General features: G+C 38.3%; 1 protein-coding gene across 2 annotated transcripts in view; it reads right to left on the bottom strand.

Annotated features, from left to right (window-relative positions):
* ETNK1 (ethanolamine kinase 1) overlaps nt 1–20,459 on the bottom strand; it is a 67,255-nt gene extending 46,796 nt beyond the window's left edge. Inside the window, exon 1 of one of the 2 annotated variants that reach the window (XM_004775990.3) lies at nt 20,028–20,459. In XM_004775990.3, coding sequence (XP_004776047.2) covers nt 20,028–20,183 — 156 coding nt within the window. In that variant the 5' untranslated portion in view covers nt 20,184–20,459. The remainder of the gene's footprint in view (nt 1–20,027) is intronic. The other variant, XM_045073385.1, reaches the window with a different exon arrangement.
* Between the last annotated feature and the right edge of the window lie 1,889 nt (nt 20,460–22,348).

The following is a 22,348-nucleotide window of genomic DNA, read 5'->3' as shown; positions in this document are numbered from 1 at the left end:
AGAGATACAAGTATCCCTTTCAACCTAGATTTCACAAAAATAGTATATAGCATTGACAAGAAGCATATTCACTTAAATTAAATGTTAATCAATTTATTAAAAACTGTGTTGAAAAGCATGTTGTTTATTACAAAGCCGTATCAATTTACACAAGTTATTCTGTAACTTTTTCAGATGTCATGTACAGATAAAATATTTCAATTTACTGTAACAAAGATTGAGAAACTAATCCTAATATTCTCTATTGTACAACAGTCACATACTTCCAGTGAAATGACAGTCACAATAAATTCTTTAGAGTAAAAAACAAATACATGAACACTAAAACTTCGCATCTATAAAAATATTTTATGTATAAATAAGAGATAAAAACTCCTGCAAAGATATTCAACAAAACTTTAGGAAAATTAAATCTTGTTTTTTTTTTGTTTTCTTGTTTCTCTAATTTAAACTTTTTTTTTTTGGCTTATGTATGTTTTCTCACTTTCTTTTTCCTGCAACAAAGCCCAAAAGGGAGGAACTGACCAGGCCTACACAGTATGGCCTTGTGGTTCTGCTGAACATAAATAATTTTACACAACACCAACATCAGATGAGGCCACTCTGACCACAATGGACCAAGACAAAAACAAAGCCACTTTGTAATCATGTCTGAACACAGACAAAATTTAAAAATTTTTCAAGACACAAAAATGACTAAATATCCCCCTATTGGGGTTAATATGAATGACTGCTGTTCCTTTTCCAGCCACAGCTTTGGCCCTGCTTCATTCCTTCAGTTTTCTAGGTAAGATTAAGATATCGGTCACAGACTCGGCCCACTTCCTGACAGCTCCCAATCCAGAGGAAAGCCTGCTTCCTTGAACATTCTCCCAAATCAGCAAACCCAAATTCTACATTAAGTCCCTTCTAACACCTACTTACTAAGAGCCCTAGCATTCTGAGTGATACACATTCTCTCTTAAACCCAACTTGTTCACCTATCAGTGTGTTCCTGATGGTCCGTCACTGGCTTTAGAGATGTATGGATAAATGATTTTTGCCCTTGGATGGTTCCCACCTCATATATACACCTATAAGAAATTCAGTGTGCTGAACCTTCTGAAACATACAACAAAATACACTCGGTACTTATTAGATACATACAGTGTACTAGATATATACTAAAAATATAAAGTTTAGGGGAGCCTGGGTGACTGAGTCGATTAAGCATCTGCCTTTAGCTCAGGTCATGATCTCAGGGTCCTGGGATAGAGCCCCAAGTTGGGTTCTCTGCTCAGTGGAGCATCTGCTACTCCTGCTGTCCTCCCCCACTTTCCCCTGCTCGTGCTCTCTCTCTTTCAAATAAATAAAATCTTAAGGAAAAAAAATGTAAAATTTCATCTCAATGGAGGTGGGACAAAACTAACACAAATTTCACAGAGCTCCTTTTCTCAAGGATTATCCTATACTGTTTATCATGTATTTAGGATAGTACTAGCTCAGAGGAGGAGCTACAAAGCAAGACATGAGTCTGAATTCTAGCTGTGTTATCTATAAGCTGAGTAACCCTGGGCAAGTCACTTACCCCCTATGCGCTTCATTCTTACTTATAATATTAACATACTGGAATCTATTTCACAGCATTATTTGGATTAATGAATTAATTAATATACATAAAAGCATTTAGAGCAGTGACTGGCACACACTAAGATCTTAACATGTATGTAGAGAACTACATTTTTCACATTTTAACAAAAAACAGCAAAATAATTCACAATAAAAGAATGAATTAAGATAAAACCTATGTTACAGATTTATAGATTAGCCCTAGGCTCTTAAGCTACACTGGTCCCACATAGCATACCTTAAAAGCAAGACCCAAGAGTCTCAAACTATTCCCAAATAACTACAAAAACTATTCAGTGCCTAAGAAGGTAAAAATTCACAATGTCTGACATTCAATTAAAGATTACCAGGCATATAAAAAAGGAAGAAAAATATAATCCATAATGAGGGGGAAAATCAATTAACTGAAACCAACCAGAACTGATGTTAGGATCAGCAGATGCTACGATCAGCAGACATTAAAACAAGTATGTTCTGCATTCTATAACAAAAACTTATGCAGAAACACTGAATATAAAAAGACAAAAGTCAAGCTTCTCAAGAAGTCTAAGGAGAAAAATACACTAGATGTATTTATTTTTTTTTTCACTAGATGTTTTTAACAGTAAGTTAGATACTGCCCCCCAAAAAAGCAAACTTGGAAAGAGAGCAATAGAAACTATCCAAAACAAAACACAGGCGGAAAATTAGCTAAATGAGAGAATAAGTGAGCATGAGTGAATAAGCAAAGTATCCATGAGCAGAGAGAATCTGTATCCCCTAGAAGAGGAAAAAAGAAACAATATTTTTTTAAATGGCCAAAATTTACCCAAATTTGATGAAAAACTATAAGCTCAAAGATCCTAGAAACTAAAATAAGCCTGAACCCAAGAAATATAAAGAAAATGATACCAACACACCTCACAATGAAATTGTTTAAAACCAAAGATGAATCATCTAATGGTGACAGTACCTATTCATCTTACTTTCCATCTACTCAGGCAAATTTCAGAGAGCCATCCTTGAACCCTCTCCCTCCATCCCCCACATAAATAGGTAATTCTTGAAACCTAGATGTAATTCTTAAAACCTCTGTTTCTGGGGTGCCTGGGTGGCTCTCCCTGCTCAGCGGGGAGTCTGCTTCTCCTTCTCTCTCTACCTCTGTGCACATGCACACGCGCTCTCTCTCTCTCAAACAGATAAAATTAAAAAAAAAAAAAAAAACTTCTGTTTTTTGGGATGGCTGGGTTAAGAGTCTGCCTTTGCCTCAGGTCATGATCTCAGTATCGGGTTCCCTGCTCAGTGAGGAGTCTGCTTCCTCTCTGCCCTTTCCCCCTACTTGTGCACACACCTCTCCCTCTCTTCCTCACTCTCTCTCTCAAATAAATTTTTAACAAAATAAATAAATAAATAAATAAAAATACGAACATGATAAATCGGAATCTTCAAATGGCCCCACCCTGCTCCGAGGATAATTTCAAGCTCCTTAGGGCATGCAAGTTCCTTGATACCTCTGCCCTCAAGTTATCTAGCAATCTACCCCACAATTTCACTCTTCTTTATTCTTCACTTCACCGTCTAACCTCTTCTAAAGTTCTAACATGAGGAGCATTTGGGTGACTCAGTTAAGTGTCTGCCTTCAGCTCAGGTCATGATTTCCTACACTGGGCTCCCTGATCAGTGGGGAGACTGCTTCTCCCTCTCCCTGCTCCCCCCACTCATCTCTCTCTCACTCTCTCTCTCTCCCTTTCTCAGAATCTTAAAAAAATAAAACAAAACAAAATAAAATAAAATTCCAACACAAAAGAGGCACCTGGGTAACTCAGGTGGTTAAGCATCTTACTCTTGATTTTGGCTTAGGTCATAATCTCGGGGTTCTACTATAAGCTCCTCTGAGATTTGGAACAAATTGAAAGAAGGAAAAATGAAAGTTAAAAACAAGAATATCTGACAAATAGGTCAAACAAAAAAAATGATTATTTTGTGAGAAAACTCTGTAAGTAGTTACACTAAATGTGAAAGAACTAAATCCAACTAAAACACTACGTGTGAAAAATATATATTTATATATGCTTCTTTTACAAAAGACATGCAAAAGAAAGTTGATGTAGTTATACCATATTAAACAAAATAGATCTTAGCAATATGTTCTGAGAGATAAAGGGACATTTTATAATAATGAAAGAACGAATCATTAAGAAGATGTAACAATTCTAGATGTGTATCCATCCAATAACACAGCTTCAAATATATTTAGTAAAACTGACAAATTATTTCATAACTGCTTGAATCTTCTTTTTAAAAAGATTTTATTTATTTATTTGACAGACAGAGATCACAAGTAGGCAGAGAAAGGGGGGGGGGGGAGCAGGCTCCCTGATGAGCAGAAAGCCCGATGTGGGGCTTGATCCCAGAACCTTGGGATCACCACCTGAGCCGAAGGCAGAGGCTTTAACCCACTGAGCCACCCAGGCGCCCCATAACTGTTTGAATCTTGGGCACAGTTCTCAAGAGCTGATTTTTTAAAAACAGGAAAAAAATCATTATGTACACAAGTGATCTCAACAAAAGAATTAAAAATCTAACTTACCTGACATACACAGAATGATGTATCCAACTATACACATACTTTTCAAGCCTACACTAAATATTACCAAAATTGACTACAGGCTTGATTATAAACAAGCCTCAACAAACATCAAAGATTAAATCATTCAGCGTACTTTCTCAAACTACAAGAGAATATGTACTGGACATCAATAACACAAACTGCACATAAACTTATACACCCCAAATAGATTAAGATAGTAAATTTTATGTTGTTTTTCACCACGGCAAAGAAAAAGACTTTAAAATTCTCCCACTCATTTGAAATGAAGCCATAATGGATGTAAGCAATCTATGGAATGAAGGAGAAAAAGATAATTAGAAAACATTCTGAACTGAATGATAATAAAGACATTTCAAAACTTGTGGGTACCTGAAGGGTCACGTAAAAGAAAATATAAAAATAAAAAAGGCAGAAAATTAGTGATCTAAGCTTCCAGCTCAAGATACTAGAAAAAGAACAGGCAATTAATCTTAAAAAAGATAAAAGAAAAAGTTAGAAAGAAAACAAAGGGGAAAATTATCAATAAAACAGAAAAACTCAACAATCAAAAATTGTTCTTTTTAAAGATGATGTTGATTACTTCTGAGCAAAACTATCAAGGAAAAAAAAAAAGACCACAAACTATCAGTAAGATACCAAAACATGCCAAGGGCATTACAAGAAAATTATAAAGACCACTCTTCTCACGAACATAGTTGCAAAATCTTAATCAAAATATTATTTACAGGGGCACCGGGCTGGCTCAGTCAGAAGTGCATGAGACTCTTGATCTCCAAGGTGGTGAGTTCAAGCCCCAAGGCAGGTGTAGAGATTACTTAAATAAAAACTTAAAAATATATATTAATAACTAATACAATATTTTAAAAAAGAACATCAGAACCAAATAGGACTTACTCTATGAAAGCAAAGGTTTTTAACATTCTAATTTTTTTTAAAAAATCCATGTTATTCTGCTGAATAACGAAAAGTGGAGGCAAATCATGCAACCCTCATTAGATGCAAAAGAAGCACATGATAAAACTCAATGCTCATCTATGATGAAAACATTTGCAAACTAAGAATAAAATGAAAACTCAGAATCCCTAGCTGGCTCAGTCCATAGAGCATGGGACTCTTGATCTGGGGGTTCTGAGTTCGAGCCCTACACTGGGTACAAAGGTCACTTAAAAATGCATACATACCTAAGTTAAAAGAGGCAACTTCCTTAATCTGACAGAGTAGCCAAAGAAAACCTACACACATCATACCTCATAATAAATTATTCTGAGTGTTCTCCCTGAGACTGGGAACCAGATAAAGATGCCCACTATCACCTTGTATTTCAACACTGTGCTGGACATCCTGGCCAGTGCAGTAAGGCAAAAATAATAATAATAATATCCTGGCCAGTGCAGTAAGGCAAAAATAATAATAATAATAATAATAATAATAATAGAATAGGAATAGGAAAGGGAAAAACAAAACTGTCATTATTTGCAGAGAGAAAAAATGCAAAAAGCATACATATTAAACATTAGCTAATGTCTGAAAAATTCAATACAGGGGCGCCTGGGTGGCTCAGTGGGTTAAAGCCTCTGCCTTTGGCTTGGGTCATGATTCCAGGGTCCTGGGATCAAGTCCCACATCAGGCTCTCCGCTTGGCAGGGAGCCTGCTTCCTCCTCGCTCTCTCTGCCTGCCTCTCTGCCTACTTGTGATCTGTCTGTCAAATAAAAAAATAAAATTTTTAAAAAAAGAAAAATACAATACAGAACAATCAACTGAATTTCTATATACCGACAATCCATTTTTTTAAAAATTAACCTTTTATAATATCAAAAAAACATCAAATTCCTGGGCAGGAGATCAAATGAAACATGCAATATCACGACACTGAAAACTTCAAAAGTCTGAGGGTGCCTGGCTGGCTCAGCCTGTAAGACATGCAACTCTTGATCTTGAGGACATGAGTTCGAGTCCCACAATGGGAATAGAGTTTACTTTAAGAAAAAGTTTGAGAGAAATAAAAGGACTAAATAAATGGAATATACTTTGTTTATAGATTTTAAGACAATATTATTAATGATTTTACTTCTCAAATATCTATAGATTCCACAAAGTATCAAACTGTCATCCAGTTTCTTTTGTGAAAACTGAAAAGCTAAGTGTGCAATTTATATGGCAATTTAAAAAGTCAAGAACAGGGGTGCCTGGGTGGCTCAGTCCGTTAAAGTCTCTGCCTTCAGCTCAGGTCATGATCCCAGGGTACTGGGATTGAACCCCACATCGAGCTCTCTGCTCTCTGCTTGGCAGGGAGCCTGTTTCCCCTACTCTCTCCCCGCCTGCCTCTTTGCCTACTTGTGATCTCTGTCTGTCAAATTAATAAATAAAATCTTAAAAAAAAAAAGTCAAGAACAGTCACAGCAATTTTAAAGAACAAAGTCAGAATCCTATACCAAGGACTATGGTAATTATATCACATACCAATACCCATAGCATTTCATCAGGTTCTGTGCTTAATGATGTATGCTTTTTATTATCACTTATCAACAAACAGATTTTTATTAGAAAGCATTAATGTAATATTCAGATCAGGAAGAACATACTTTCATAGTAATCTTCTCATAGTATTCTCAGAGAAAATTCCCCAAAGCTTTATGGTTTTTAAAGCTAAAAAGAATTATACAGGTCCTCTGGCACTTCTCTAACTTCTACCTTAGTATTTTTTTCCATTTTTTTTTAAAAGATTTTATTTATTTTTGCGAGAGAGAGAATGAGAGAGAGAGAGAGAGAGCATTCACATGAGTCAGGGGAGGGGCAGAGGGAGAGGCCAGCTCCCCACTGAGTGGGGAACCTGACTGGAGACTCCATCCCAGGATCCTGGGATCATGACCAAGCCAAAAGCAGACACTTAACCAGCTGAATCATCCACCTTAGTAATTTAGAGAGAAGATACAGATATGAATATATACAGATGGTTCCCAACTTACAATGGATGGTCTAATTTACAATTTTCCAACTTTACAATGCTGTAAAAGCAATATACATTCAGTAGAAACCATACTTTGAATCTGAATTTAGGGCTGGCAACATGCAATATGATCCTCTCCCATGATGATGGGCAGCAGTAGCTGCAACTCTCAATCAACATGATCAAGAGAGTAAACAACTGATACACTTACAGCCATTCTGTACCCATACAACCATTCTATTTTTCACTTACAGTATTCAATAAATTACATAGAATTTTCAACCCTATTATAAAATAGTCTTTGTATTAGATGATTTTGCCCAACTGTAGGCAAGTATCACTGTTTGGGCACATTTAAGATAGGCTAGGTAGGCTAGGCTAGGGAAACCCTGGTGGCTCAGTGGGTTAAACCTCTACCTTCGGCTCAGGTCATGGTCTCAGGGTCCTGGGATCCAGCCCTACATCGGGCTCTCTGCTCAGCACGGAGCCTGCTTCCCCCTCTCCCTGTGCCTGCCTCTCCACTTACTTGTGATCTCTGTCAAATAAATAAATAAAATCTTAAAAAAAAAAAAAAAAAAAAAAGATAAGCCAGGCTATACTAACGATGTGCAGTAGGTCATGTGTGTAAAATGCATTTGTGATTTAGGATATTTTTTACTTACACTGGTATTAGGACGTAACTACAACCTAAGCCAAAGGATATGAAATGAAATTAAATTTCTCAGCCTAATGCATGTATTCTCAACACAGATCACCACCAAAGGAGCAAAAAAAAAAAAAATCTTAGGTATTAAAATAGTTTGTGGATCACCAAAACTCAACCCTGACAAAATCCTATTCTTTGGTACATAATTTCTGCTAGGTAGAAAAAAAAATTTTTTAATTAATTTAAACTTTCTGTTTAGAGAGTAATTATTAAAAGGGTTGAGAAACAATGGCCTAGAATATAGACATATTCAATAAATGTTTGCTTATGCAGAGACTGATTGTAAAATACCTTGGAAATGATCAATTTATGGAATGAGAACACTATGGCCTAGATAAGTTCCCTTATTTTTTTTTTAAGATTTTATTTATTTATTCAACAGACAGAGATCACAAGTAGGCAGAGAGGCAGGCAGAGAGAGAGGTGGAAGCAGGCGCCCTGCTGAGCAGAGAGCCCGATGTCAGGGCTCAATCTCAGCTCCATCTCAGGACCCTGGGATCATAACCTGAGCTGAAGGCAGAGGCATTAACCCACTGAGCCACCCAGGTGCCCCAGTAAGTTCCCTTATTTATCCAAAGTTATACAATAACAGAACAGGTTAAAAAGCTGGTATCGTGACTCTTAATCTGCTTCAAGGATATCAATCAAGTTCACTACCATGATCCTAGACTCACTGTAATATTGCTAAAACATTATTTGGGGAAAAATATAAAGAAGCGATTAGAGGATGATAAATTCCTGATGCCAGCTGTTTGCCAAATCACCCACAGTATTAAACAGTAGGCATGCTGCCATCTGTTACAGGAGGTAAAAGTAAATGAAACCTAGCAATGACAGACCTAACCCCAGGAGTTTAGTCACTGAATCCACAGTAAGATGCAAAATGAGAAATTGGCTAAATACACAATTCCCTGGCTATTGTTAGCACAGTACCTAGACAGAAAACTAAAGACATGGGGTGCCTGGGTGGCTCAGTGGGTTAAGCCTCTGCCTTCAGCTCAGATCATGATCCCAGGGTCCTGGGATCAAGTCCCGCATCGAGCTCTCTGCTCTGCAGGGAGCATGCTTCTGCCTCTCTCTCTCTGCCTGCCTCTCTGCCTACTTGTGATCTCTGTCTATTAAATAAATAAATAAAATATTTTTAAAAAAAGAAAACTAAAGGCACTTTTACGGTGGATTGTGACGTTACACAGACCCAGATTCCAACTGGTCCAATGCAACATCAAGATGCTAACCTCAAAACCAACACAAAAGAGAAAAATCATGCTGAATAGTAGAATTTAGAGCTGCTTACCAAAATGATTCAGGTGGCAAGGAGACAAAATCAGGAAACTACTGAAACCACGGCATATAGTGTAAAAGTCTCATTCAGTGGCTCAAGCTAGCTCCCTAAAAAAACTGTATTACTATGGCCCATAAAGATTGTTAAGTAAGAAGGAGTCTATGGTTTGAAGACCCTGGCATGTTTGCATTAATGCAGGACCCACACCTCACTAATGATCGTTCTTAATGGCAGTGACTAACCCAAACAAGAATGCTAGTCCGGTACAATGAATCAAAGTGGCTAGAAAGTTTGTTTATCCTGAGAAGAGGAACAGTCCTGTCCTTCACATGCAAAGTGGAATAGTCCAGATAAAGTAGCTGATATGTTAAACATGCAGGCCATACTAGAAACTTGCCTTATTAGGTTTATTCCTAGGTATCTTATGGTTTTGGGTGCAATTGTAAATGGGATTGACTCCTTAATTTCTCTTCCTTCTGTCTTGTTGTTGGTGTAGAGAAATGCAACTGATTTCTGTGCATTGATTTTATATGCTGACACTTTACTGAATTCCTGAACAAGTTCTAGCAGATTTGGAGTGTAGTCTTTTGGGTTTTCCACATATCATATCATCTGCGAAGAGTGATAGTTTGACTTCTTCTTTGCCGATCTGGATGCCTTTAATTTCCTTTTGTTGTCTGATTGCTGAGGACTAGACTTGCTTTATAGTGACCAAGATATTCAACCACTTAATATGTCCCACCCCAAGTCTTGGTGAATGAATACTGTGATAAAGTTTGCTCCTACTACATGGGTCCCCCATATACCTTTACTGTTACCAACACAAGAAACTATTCAGGATATTGGATCAGATTTGCTGTCTCAAGCTCTCTGTCATGGGTCTTAGGAATTAATACCAAGAAAATTAGAATGCCTCACTAGCAAGTGGAAAAGATAAGGGAACTGGCAAATCTACTTGCCCCAACAGAATGTCAGTTTTCCGTGGTATCAAAAAAGCAGATAAATAAAGCAGATATCGATGAGGATGAAGCAAAAGTTTTTAATCAAACATTATCAGAGACTTGGTGGACTGACAGGAGCTGCTACTAGTCTCCCAGCATTGTAGGGCCCCTAACAAATTCACTCTATTTACTCTAGTTTGGGAGACCTCAAAAAACCAGAACACGAAGAAAATACAAAGATGATAATAAGAGTGTGCCATCAATGTGGGGCACACTCTTATTCAAGATCTTAATCAAGATGAAAAAAGACTATGAAGGTAGGATCCTGACCCTCAGTAGCCAGGGATCCAAGACCAATGCACATATGTGGGTAAAATGGCCTAGAGTTGGAGAGAAGAAATCTTTTTGAGATTCCTTAATATGGAAGCCGAGTGCATTGAATCTAACACCTACATGAAAGATTCTAAAAGGACCAACAATTAAAACTAGAGATATGGGGATGCTACTGTTGATGGGAACCTTTGGATGCAAATTAAGTGTTGAACAGATATTATGTGAGGTAGTTTTGTCTCCTCTGCCAGAATGTAATACTAAATAGATTATTTTTATACAAATGCTTCCGTTATTTACTATTGTAAAACAGATGACACATAAATTCACCCTTCAGTCTGGACTTATTGACCATATCAATTAGAAACTTACAGAATTGCCCAAACCTACCATGGATGCTATTTACAGCAATATAGAATACCTGGTGGGCAAAAAGAGTTGATAGCTTTAATGATACCTTAGAAGCTAAATAAATATCAATAAACTTGAAGATCATCTTAAGACCCCCAAAAGATTAATCCACTCCTTTCAGTATGTGGCACTGTCCTGCAACTACAAACCCTGAGATGATAAAAATTTTAAACTCTACTGAGCCACTATGAAACTTCTTTAGTCCTAAGGATGATTTAAGATACCAAGGAGGGAACCTGTTTTGACATGTATTTATGGCCTAGAATTTAAATGAATAAACTCTCAGGCCAAGTAAATAATAAAGATAACGTACAATTAAGATAATGATTACTAAACAAACCATAAAGCCTAGAAAGGTAAAAATTAATACATATCAGTTAGAAGAAACCACCGGATTCCATCATCTTCCAAAACAACAAAATTAAAAAGAATCTAATAAACAATACCATTTTCGTGTCTCCCTTTGGCAAAAATTTTTTAATTTGGTTATCAGGGATTGGATAAGGTATAAGGAAAAAGATACTCTCCAACACTGTGTTAAGGAGTATACATTAACACACCTTTCATGACAATTAGCAATATTAAAGTGAGAAACAGCCTGATATTTATGTGTCAACTTGGATTGGCTATTAATACCCAGTTACTCAAACACTAATTTAGATGCAGCTGTTAAAGTATTTTGTAGATGCACTTAACATCCACTATTAGTTACATGGGTGGGCCTCATCCAATCACTTTAAGGAATGTAAAGGTAAAACAAGTTTTAAGTGTCCCTGAAGAAATTCTGCCTTAAGGGGGCCTGGGTGGCTCAGTGGGTTAAGCCTCTGCCTTCTGCCCAGGTCATGATCTCAAGGTCCTGGGATGAGCCCCGCATCAGCCTCTCTGCTCAGCAGGGAGCCTGCTTCCTCCTCTCTCTCTGCCTGCCTCTCTGCCTACTTGTGATCTCTGTTAAACAAATAAACAAAATCTCTAAAAAAAAAAAGTAAAGAAAGAAAGAAATTCTTTGTAGCCTTAAGACTACAACCATCAGGGTGCCTGTGTGGTTCAGACAGTTAAGCATCTGACTCTTGGTTTTGGCTCAGGTAACAGTCTCATGGGTGGTGGGGCTGAGCCCCACATCAGGCTCTGCACTGGACCTCCATGCCCAGCAGGGAGTCTGCTTGAAGATTCTCTCCCTCTGACCCTCCCCTGACTTAAGTTCCCCCCCTTCCTCCCCACCCCATCCCACCCCACCGCACCCCCCTCACCCCTGCGCACGTGCGCACACACACAGGCTTCCCCTCTCTCTCAAATAAATAAATCTTAAAAAAAAAAAAAAAAAGACTACAGAATCAACTTCTAAGTTTCTAGCCTATTACCCTACACTACAATTCAGACTTAATCAGCCTCTACAACTGGTATAAGCCAATTCTTTGAAATAAAGCCCAGATACAACAACCATAACTGGCAGCTTTCACCCTTTTAATTCCACTAATAAGGTTTAAGGGTGCCTAGAAGGTTCCATCAGAGGAGCATGTGACTCTTGATCTTAGGAATGTGATTTCCAGTCCCATATTGGGTATAGAAATTACTTTAAATAAATAAACTTAAAAAAGAAGAATTTACTCTGAGGACACATTTAGAAAAGCTTTCCAAAATATACATATAAAAGCAGTTTATACAATACTGTTTTTAATCTGCAAAAAATAAAAACAATTCAGTTGTTTTGAAAATATGGGTGGGGGCACCTGGGTGGCTCAGCGGTTAAGCCTCTGCCTTCAGCTCAGGTTATGATCCCAGGGTCCTGGAATCAAGCCCTGCATCAGGCTCTCTGCTCAGCAGGGAGCCTGTTTCCCCCACTTCTCTCTCTGCCTGCCTCTCTGCCTACCTGTGATTTCTCTCTGTCAAATAAATAAATAAAAATCTTAAAAAAAAAAAAATATGGGTGGCTCAGTCAGTTGAGCCTCTAACTCTCAGTTTCCACTCAGGTCATGATCTCAGGATCATGAGATCGAGCCCCACATCAGGCTCCATGCCCAGAAGAGAGTCTGCTTGAGATTCTCCCTCTCCCTCAGACCCTCCCCTGACTTGAGCAAGCATGCGTGCAATGTGTGCACAGGCTCTCTCTTTCAAATAAATAAACCCTTAAAAAAATATATGGGCGGGGCTAAGCATCTATCTTCGGCTCAGGTCATGATCTCAGGGTCCTTGGATGGAGTCCCGCACCAGGATCCCTGATCAGCCGGGAGTCCGCTTCCTCTCTCTCTCTGCCCCTCCTCCTCACTTATGCTCTCTCTCTCTCAAATAAATAAATAAAATCTTTTAAAAAAATATATACATGGGGCAGACTACATATACTGACAAAAGAGAATGTCTAAGATACATTATTTTAAAACGCAAAATACAGAATAACTTTGTTGTGTATACAAAAGGAATATAATTATATTTACTGATATTTATTAACACATGTAGGTATGTGCTGTAATAAATCTCTATCTGCTAATTTTTTAGAAATTCAAAAACTGTTCACCAAATTGCTGTGAGGAGAATGAGTGACTTAGAAGTTGAAAGAGTTAAACTTTTTACTTTTCATCTTACAGCCTTGTATATGTTTTAAATATTCTGTTCAAAAGAACATATATTATTTATGGGTTTTTTAAGTGTTTTTTAAATAAAGTCAACAGGTTTAGATAGGCTATGAACCGTTCTAATTTTCGACTTAATACTCTCCAGAATTTTTTAAATTTTAATAATTAATTCACATGATGTTTAACATAACCAAATACTATGTTTACAGCTATCAAACACTAAAGTCAGTAACACACCAACACAGGAAAGTGAAAGAAAGGCAGCATGAAAAAAAGGAATACAAAACTGTACATATGGTGTGAAAATAACTATGTAAAATATATATGGAAAAAATAGATAATAAAAGAACAGTTGATTTTTTTAAATGAAAAATGGATAGGAAATGGTTTTTCTTCCTAGTCAGTTTCAATATTATGATATCTTTTTTAGTAAAACCAAATTATTTCATGTTCATGTCCCTTGTGAAAGGAAAAACCCTTAATATATTATTTTCTCATACTACTGACTTGCAAAAAAAATGACTAATTCAAAATAGTCTATTAGTTTAAAAAAAAAAAAAAAACAGAAAAACTGCTATTGTTACTACCACTAGAGGGAGGGAGAGATTAGGACCAGGAAGGAAAATGGGAAATATTCTGGGTTGCTGATATTTTCTTTGCTAGGGTTTGGGTTACACAGTATTTATTTTACAAAAAAAAATTTATGTTTCATGTATTTTCCTGTATGTTTGTTCTATCTAACAATTTTTAAAAGCGTGATAAAAATGTATTTATGGCTCATCTGTTATATCAAAGGGCAAAGTAACTCCTGAGAAGACAAAATCATGAAAAATAACCTGATTCCTTAAACATGGGTCTTCCATTATTTCACCATCAGAAAAAAAAAAAAACAGAAAACAATAACAACAACAACAACAACAAAAAGCTTGGGCTTCCCTTTTCCCTAACCTGCAAGCAATTAACTCCTGCATATTTATATTCTAAAATATCAAATCTGTCCTTTATTTTCATCTCCAAAGCCACCGTCCTAATTTGGATTGCAGCACCTCTTGTCTGGACTAATATAACAGTCTCTCCTAGGCAAACATTTTTTAATGTGATATTCAGACCAAAATATATATTTATTATCTAATTCAGTACATACTTTCATATGAAACTAAAACAAGCTTCACCAATCAGTCCTTACCTTATTATATGCAAGACTCTCAGATCTATCCTATCACATCCTATTTTAACTCATCTTTTTAAACTGTAGTGGTTTCAACCTACTATATTGATTTTAACATCCTATTAGTGTGGGGTAACCACCAGTTCAAAACCAATGTCCTAAGCAATCACATTCAAAACATCACATTCAAAACATTCAATTACTGCTGCCTGCAATACAGCCTGCCACTGCTCTAAAAAATACACAATATTAACTCATCTGCTTAAAAATATTAACTGGCTTCCCATTATATCCTAGATAATAAAATATCACCTCCTTAATGAAGCACAAAACCTTCATATGTAACACCTCAGTTTCTCAAAAATCAGTCCCACTTCTTTTCTGGTTTATACTCCATTCTGCCCAAAATACTTATGGCCTCGCTGTGTTTTTTTTCCCCTCACAATCTAACTTTGTGAACGTATTTTTCATTGACCAGAAATGCTCCCCCACTCCATCTGACCATATCTTTCCTTCAAAACTCTGCTCAGGTATCCCCTCCTCTATGAAGCCTCCCCTCCTACATCTTCCCATGCCTACCTTCTGTTATGGTTAGTTGTACAGAAGAATGCTACTTAAAATAAGCATCATACCTGCTACAAAAAATATGTATCAGGGGCACCTGGGTGGCTCAGTAAGTTAAGTATCAGGCTCTTGACTGTGGCTCAGGTCAAGGTCTCAGGGTGTGACATCAAGCCCTGCATCCGGCTCCTTGCTCATCCAGAGTCTGCTTTTCTCTCTCTCCCCCCCCCCCCGCCCCCTCTTCACTTACCCTTGCTCATGCTCTCCCTCTCTAAAATAAAAAATAAATCTTTTAAAATAAATAAATACATATATGTCAGAATTACTGAATTTTAGGAGTTTACAACTGCTTCTGATCAATTATTTACTTACAAATGGAGGGGTTTGCTGAGGGAGATGGGAGGTGGCAGGAGGCACATAATACTAAAATATACTACATATAACTTTATGTATTTCATTTCTCAGGATATTCTACTATTAGTAGTAAAATAGTAAAAACTGATGCTGATAGTAAAATTACTATTAGCATTAAAGCAATATTAGAGTAGTAGCAAAATCCTATTATTTCCTGCTAGTCTACTATTTCCAAGATTTAAAACTTGCCAAAGGTTACAAATAGCTGGTATCAGGATTCAAAAACCATCTTCTTTCCACCACATTGTGCTGAAGCTCCAAAAAGCTCAAGTTATTTGCTTAGACCAAGTCACACAGCCATTAATACTTAAAAATGAACTAGTGTGTGAGGCTTCTAACTTTTTAGTCACATCTCAGTAAAAGACACAGGAGCTTATTATATCTTTGGGGAGCCTAGCTAGCTCAATTGGTAGAGCATCAACTGTTGCTGTCAAGGTCATGAGTTCAAGTCCCACACTGGGTATAGAGATTACTTAAAAAATATGTATTTATATATGTGTATGTATACATCTTTGATAGCAGCCTATCAAACATACACCTCTCAGCTATATTCAACAAAGTTTTCGGGGCTACCACCCATCAAATATTTTATTATTATTAAACACTGAAATCAAAAAGAAGAGGAATAACAAATGGAAAACTGGACATGAGCGCTAATATTAAAAGCTGTGTTGAATAAAAACTATGACCCCTTATATTTATCTACAGGATTCAAGATTCCTATAAATATCATATCCTTTTGGCACACTTAATACATTACTTAAACCTACATAAGACTTTTCAGAGACTTCTATCACTTAAAGTAAGGAACAAACTGTTTTTGTTTTGTTTTTGAAAGATTTATTTATTTATATATTTGAGAGACTGTGTGCCACAAGCCAGGGTAGGTGGGGGAGCAGGCACAAGAGGGAAGCAGTGTGTGCAGAGGGAGAGTAAGAGAATCTCAAGCAGACTCCACATGGAATGGAGCCTGGAGCCGGAGATCATGACCCAAGCTGAAATCAAGAGTCAGACGCTCAACCTACTGAGCAACCCAGGCACCCACAAACTCATATTTCTTAAGACAGGGAAAAAGGGTACCTGGGTGACTCAGTTGTTAGGCATCTGCCCTTGGCTCTGGTCATGATCCCAAGGTCCTGAGACTGAGCCCCACATCAGGCTCCCTGCTCCTCAGGAAGCCTGCTCCTCCCTCTCCCACTTCCCCTGCTTGTGTTCCTGCTCTCTGCCTATCAAATAAATAAATAACATCTTTAAAAAAAAAAAAAAACCCACCTGAAACTAAGGAAACCCTGTGGGCCAACTATACTTTAAAAAGGGGGGTGAGGGGATTATTAAGTTACAACACTAAAGGAGATATAGTTTAAAAGGAACTATATATATTTTGGGTTTGATTCTTCATTTAAAATATTATTAAAGAGCTACCTGGGTGGCTCAGTTGCTTGAACCTCTGCCTTTGGCTCTGGTCATAATCTCAGGGTCCTGGGATTAAGCCCCTCATCAGGTTCCTTACTCTTCAGGGAGCCTACTTCTTCCTCTATCCCTGCTTGCGTGTGTGCATGCACACTCTCTCATCAAATAAAATCTTTTTTAATAAATAAAATATTATCAAATATCAAATATCAATATTAAAATAAGAGGGATTCTAGATTTATTAATAGGATATTTTAGTGACTATCTCCAACACAGCTGAATAAAGAGAAGGTAGAGGGTATGAAAACTGCTATGCAGCTACATAACCAAACACAAATACTGGTTTCCGAGATAGCATATGTATGCTTAAAAAATAAAGAAATATCAAAGCTATGCATCCAGAAACATGAAGAAACTTGTAGTACAGCAAAAATAGTAATGATTTTTTAACGTTCTTCTGTAGTCTCTGCACATGAATATGAATGTTCATTCCAAAAACACTACATTGTGATTGTTTTCTCTTCCCTATTAGACTAGGAATTTCAATAAATTATGAAACAAAAAGCACTGTGACTGGTACAGTTGTTTCTGATCTAGTCTGCCTACTCTAAGTAAGATACACTCCAAAAAGCTTACCACCCCTTTTATACTTTATTTTTTCAATCTTGTGTGAATAGGAAAACCAAAAAATTAACTTGTTAAAATCCCATCTAAAAAGAGATACAGCATTCCATGTGTCTGTAAGTTTTGAGCAAAGACTGGGCCCTGTATCATTCTGACTGCATCAAAGTCTTTTTTGCTTGCTTCTGGATTTTCCAGTATGTTCTGAATAGTTCAGCTCAGACATAATCACCAGGTAAAATAAGTACTACTACACTAAGCTTCTAAGGTATGTTTAAAGCAAATTTTAAGTACATAATCTCTGAAAAAAATGGCTACATACCAGTATTAATCTGTTGAATATATGATACATACTTCCCCTTCTGAAATGTTATTATCTTTATACTTCAAAGGAAATAAAAGCAAATCTCAAAAGAAATATTCCCACTGAGAATTACAAAAGAAATCCTGAAGCATCATAAAGAAGAGTTTGAATGACAGAATATGGGAGTCAGATTTTCTCAAGTTGAGAAACCACCAATGAATGACCCCCAATTCAGAATAACAGCTGTCAGCTTCTAGATCAAAAGCATTGTTTGCATAGGGAAGGATTATATTTCTAACCTATAATCATCCTTAGAGCAAAATAAATGGTAGTATTTACCTTCACTGAAAAATAAGTATATTACAAATTTGGATTTGTATGAATCCAAAGGCCTTCAAGTCAAAAGCTGTTGCATAATAAAAGGTAAGACTCAATCACAAATACTTTCTGACAATCAAAAAGTTTGACATTACCAAATTTTGTCCCTTTTTTACCTATATAATGGCTTTATTTCACTGAGTTTCACTTCTAAATAAATAAAAAAAATCTACCTAATACAGTTGTTTGTAGAATTAAATGATAAAATATATACATGACCTAACTCACAACCTGGAACACTGGTACCTAAGGGTAGCTATTATTCTTGTTCTACAGACAAATACACCATCAATGGAAACACAAGTCTTCAAAGCTTCAAATTTTAAAGTCTCTACTTAAAAAAAAGTAGCATAGTCTGCCAGGACCAAAGTTTCCCAGGAAGCAGCACTGCCTTTAGTTAGCATCTGTTTAATTTTAATTGACTTCCAGAATATAAATCATTTTAATAAATACAAAACTCTTCTGTAGTAAGAGTTAATGAATAATAAACCAAAGCTCAGAGTTTCAATTGGGAAGTTTCAAGTAATTTAACTTTCTTAGCCATACTATTTTTTCAAATTACACATGAGAATCATTCTGGATTCACTATGTCCTGTTTAGTTAGCTAATACTCCCTTAAAACTTCAAAATTTTTGTCTAACAATTTTTTTTCCTAGAACATGTGAGTCCTTTCAATATGCTCAAAACTCTTCTAGGCAACAAGAACCGAAACTAACACTTCTGAAAGCCCAAGTGTCAGGAACTGTTCTGGGCCCTAGAGCACTATTCATGTTTTATTCATCTTTGTATAGGTGACTACTTTAGCAAAGAATCTGAGATACTGTTAATTCAATAACACTGCTGAAGAAATTAGTCAACAAAATAAAGCAGATAATTTGGCTACTTCTTACATTACTGCTCAGATGTGAAACAAACCCCAAATATCTCAGCCTTCAAAATTACTGACTTTCTTTAGAGTATGCAAGGAAAATGGAGGTTCACTGTCGTACACCCTGAAACTCTGAAAGTTAAAATATTCAAAGTAAATATCATCTATACTAAATCATAACTTATTAGAAATAAGGTATTAGAAAACACCTAGATCCATAAGGATTTTTTTGTCCCAATTTTTATTCTACGAATACAAAGGCACACTGATTGACCTAACATCAAATAGGGTTAATTTTACTAATACGAATAAAAAAATTCAAAAATATCGATTCAAATAAAAGATGTGGAATGCCACACAAGAAGCCAATCGAGTGAAGCATGGCCATGGTTATGACTTTGAAATCGAGTACTCTCGCCCATCCGAGGATTTAGGATACAACGCAGGGTGAGACATCAATGGGAGTAAACCGCCGGGGAGGGGGAGGGGCGGGAAGGGAAAGGAAAGGATCACCAAGGATTCATTCCTACATTATGTGTGGCAGGCGAGAAGGGACCTAGGGCCGACTGAAGAGGACCCCTTGCAGGGGGAATGGAAAAGGTTCCTCTGCAGTTAGAAGGAACCGGAGAGTGGGAGGAGGGGCAACCATCAACAGGAATTTTCCCGGGGTGAATGGATGCGTCACTTACGTAGCTGCTTCCAGAAAGAAAATCTGCCCTAGGGACAACCTCTATCAGCAATTGTGAAGGAAGGGGGAGTGACCTTCGCAGGTCTGACGAAGGAAGCACAGGGCCCCTTGCTCAAGGGCTCCCGTCGGGTCTGCCTCATCATCCGGGAACTGAAGGGACTGAGCGCCCCCGCCCCCCACCACCGGCCGAGTCCAGGTTGGGAGAGACCCCGGACGAAGATGAGGGCGTTACCTGCAGGGTCACCTCCTGAGGGTCCCAGTGCGGCCGCAGGTGCTGCAGGAGGCTGAGGGCGCCCTCCCGGCAGCGCTGCTCCTCCTGATCCTGAACCGTGACGTCCAACTTGGGCACCTCCGGGGAGCCGTGCGGAACGTGGATGTAATTGGCCATGGCCCAGGCGACGGCAGAGACTACCACCACGACGACGGCGACGGCGACCACGAGCACGGCGGGCGCCGACAGGCTGGTGGACCCTTCCGTCCCGGGGCGCCCTCGCAGGAGGGCTAGGGGCGCTCCAACGGACGGCCGAGCGGTAGGAGAACGGGGGGACACGGCACTCTCGCCGACCCGGGTCTGGACAGCGGCTGAGCTGAGCAGAGCAGAGGATGTTCACGGGAAGAATTCCGCTCGTCTGCGCTCCACCGCCAGCCACCGCGGAGCATGCCGGGACTGGCCTGACGCTGGCGTCATGCGCGGGGCGGGGCCTCCTTCTGCGTCACCGGCTGACGCCGGCTCTCCAACGCCAGCACAATGGGCTGGCTGCCGGGAGTCTGGGGGCTGTTGGTCCTAACAGCAGCCCGCCGGGCGTGCTGCTAGTCTGAGAACGCAGGCTCCCCATGAGGCCCGAGCCTGAGCTCCGATAGGACCCGCAGGGCAGTGAAGCTTTAGCTCGGCTGATCAGGAGCGTTTGGGGGCTAGGTCGTTTTGGGAAGCGAGGGGCCTGTCCTGAGATAACCCCCGGAAAAGTCTCTGAATTTGGCTTGAGGATGGACGAGGGGGGAGGTACTGGATCGGGGCCCCGATCACGGAGCTGCCCTGTACTGGCGACTGCACAGCTGAGTGGGCAACCACATTCCCATCAGCTGTATACTGAGATCACGGTATTTGGGGCAAATGTAATTCAGATACTTGTGTAACACAACGACAGCACTTCAGGATTTATTTTTAAGGCCAAATGTTTGACCATACTGAGAATTATTCAGAGCCAGGAAAAACAGGTTGTAGTCTAGAATGAAGATGAAAGGGAAGGAAAGAAAAATAGTTTGGAGACTCAGCACTGCAGTGGCTCCCTGCCTGTTTCAGGGTATCCCTACATGGACCTTAAAATAGCTACCTTAAAGATTTGTAGCTTACAAGTTTTATAATAGCTATTTCCACTGTTAACATAATACTGGAAACTGGATAATCCACAAGGAATGTACTGGGGCCTCCTAATTTTCTTTATGATTTAGGAAAATGGTTTGAGATGTGACTTATTAATCTGTCTTCCCTGAAATACTTAGGACATGGTGAATATCTTTATTAGTGGCAAATTAAATCACTAACTCAACGTAACTAACATTCAAATTCTTAAATGCCTCCTGAACATGCGTTCTGATTGTTCAAAATGAACATAGTTTTGTAAATCATAAAATAAACAGCTCACTATCAATGAGAGTAAACTCATAAACTAAAAAGAAGAGCAAGAAGGGCACCTGCCTGGCTCCGTTGGTTAAGCTCCTGATTTTGGATAAGGTCAAGAATTCAGGGTAGTAAGATGGAGCCCCGCAGGAAATCTGCTTGAAATTCTCTCCCTCTCCCCATCCTTCCCACCACATGTAGGTGTGCTCTCTCTCTCTCTCTAAAATAAATCAATTTCAGGGCCCCTGGGTGGCTCAGTCAGTTAAGTGTCTCCTTTGACTCAGGTCATGATTTCAGAGTCCTAGGACTGAGCCCCACCTTCAGCTCCCTGCTAAGCAGGGAGTCAGCTTCTCCGTCTCCCTATGTCCTTCTCTCTGCTCATGCTCTCTCACTCTCTGTCTCCTCTCAAATAAATAAAATCTTTTAAAAAGGAAGAAGAAGAAATAGAGTTATATTACAGCAAGGAACTTGAATCAACATTTTCTAGACTTTGGCTTTTTTTTTTAAATCATGTACTTTAAAAAACATACATTCCTTCCAATTTGGAGAGAAATAATACACTAATGCTTTCACATTTCAGATACTATCTCTTGTATTTTTGTACAATTTGTTTGTATTTTATACTAAACAAACAGTTGACATTTCAAAAATTTAAAAATTGTATTTTGAATTGTGAAATAATTTAATAGCAAATTATTAAAAAAAATACTTTGAGGGGCATCTGGCTAGCTGAGTCAGTAGAGCATGTGACTCTTGATCCGGGGGTTTTGATTTGACCCCCTTATAGGATATAGAGATTACTTAAAATTAATTCTGGAAGATTAAAAACTTTAATGTTATAAGCAAACCTTTACATAAAAGGGGTGTCTGGGTAGCTTAGTTGGTTGGGGGTCCAATCCTTGATTTAGGTTCAGGTCATGATTTTGGCGGCAGCA

The sequence above is a fragment of the Mustela putorius genome, unplaced genomic scaffold (genome assembly GCF_011764305.1).
Source record: "Mustela putorius furo isolate JIRA1106 unplaced genomic scaffold, ASM1176430v1.1 tig00537227_pilon_pilon_pilon, whole genome shotgun sequence".
NCBI classification, from domain to species: Eukaryota; Metazoa; Chordata; class Mammalia; order Carnivora; family Mustelidae; genus Mustela; species Mustela putorius.
Note: the sequence above shows the minus strand (reverse complement) of the source record. Positions and strands in the feature narration are given on the sequence as shown.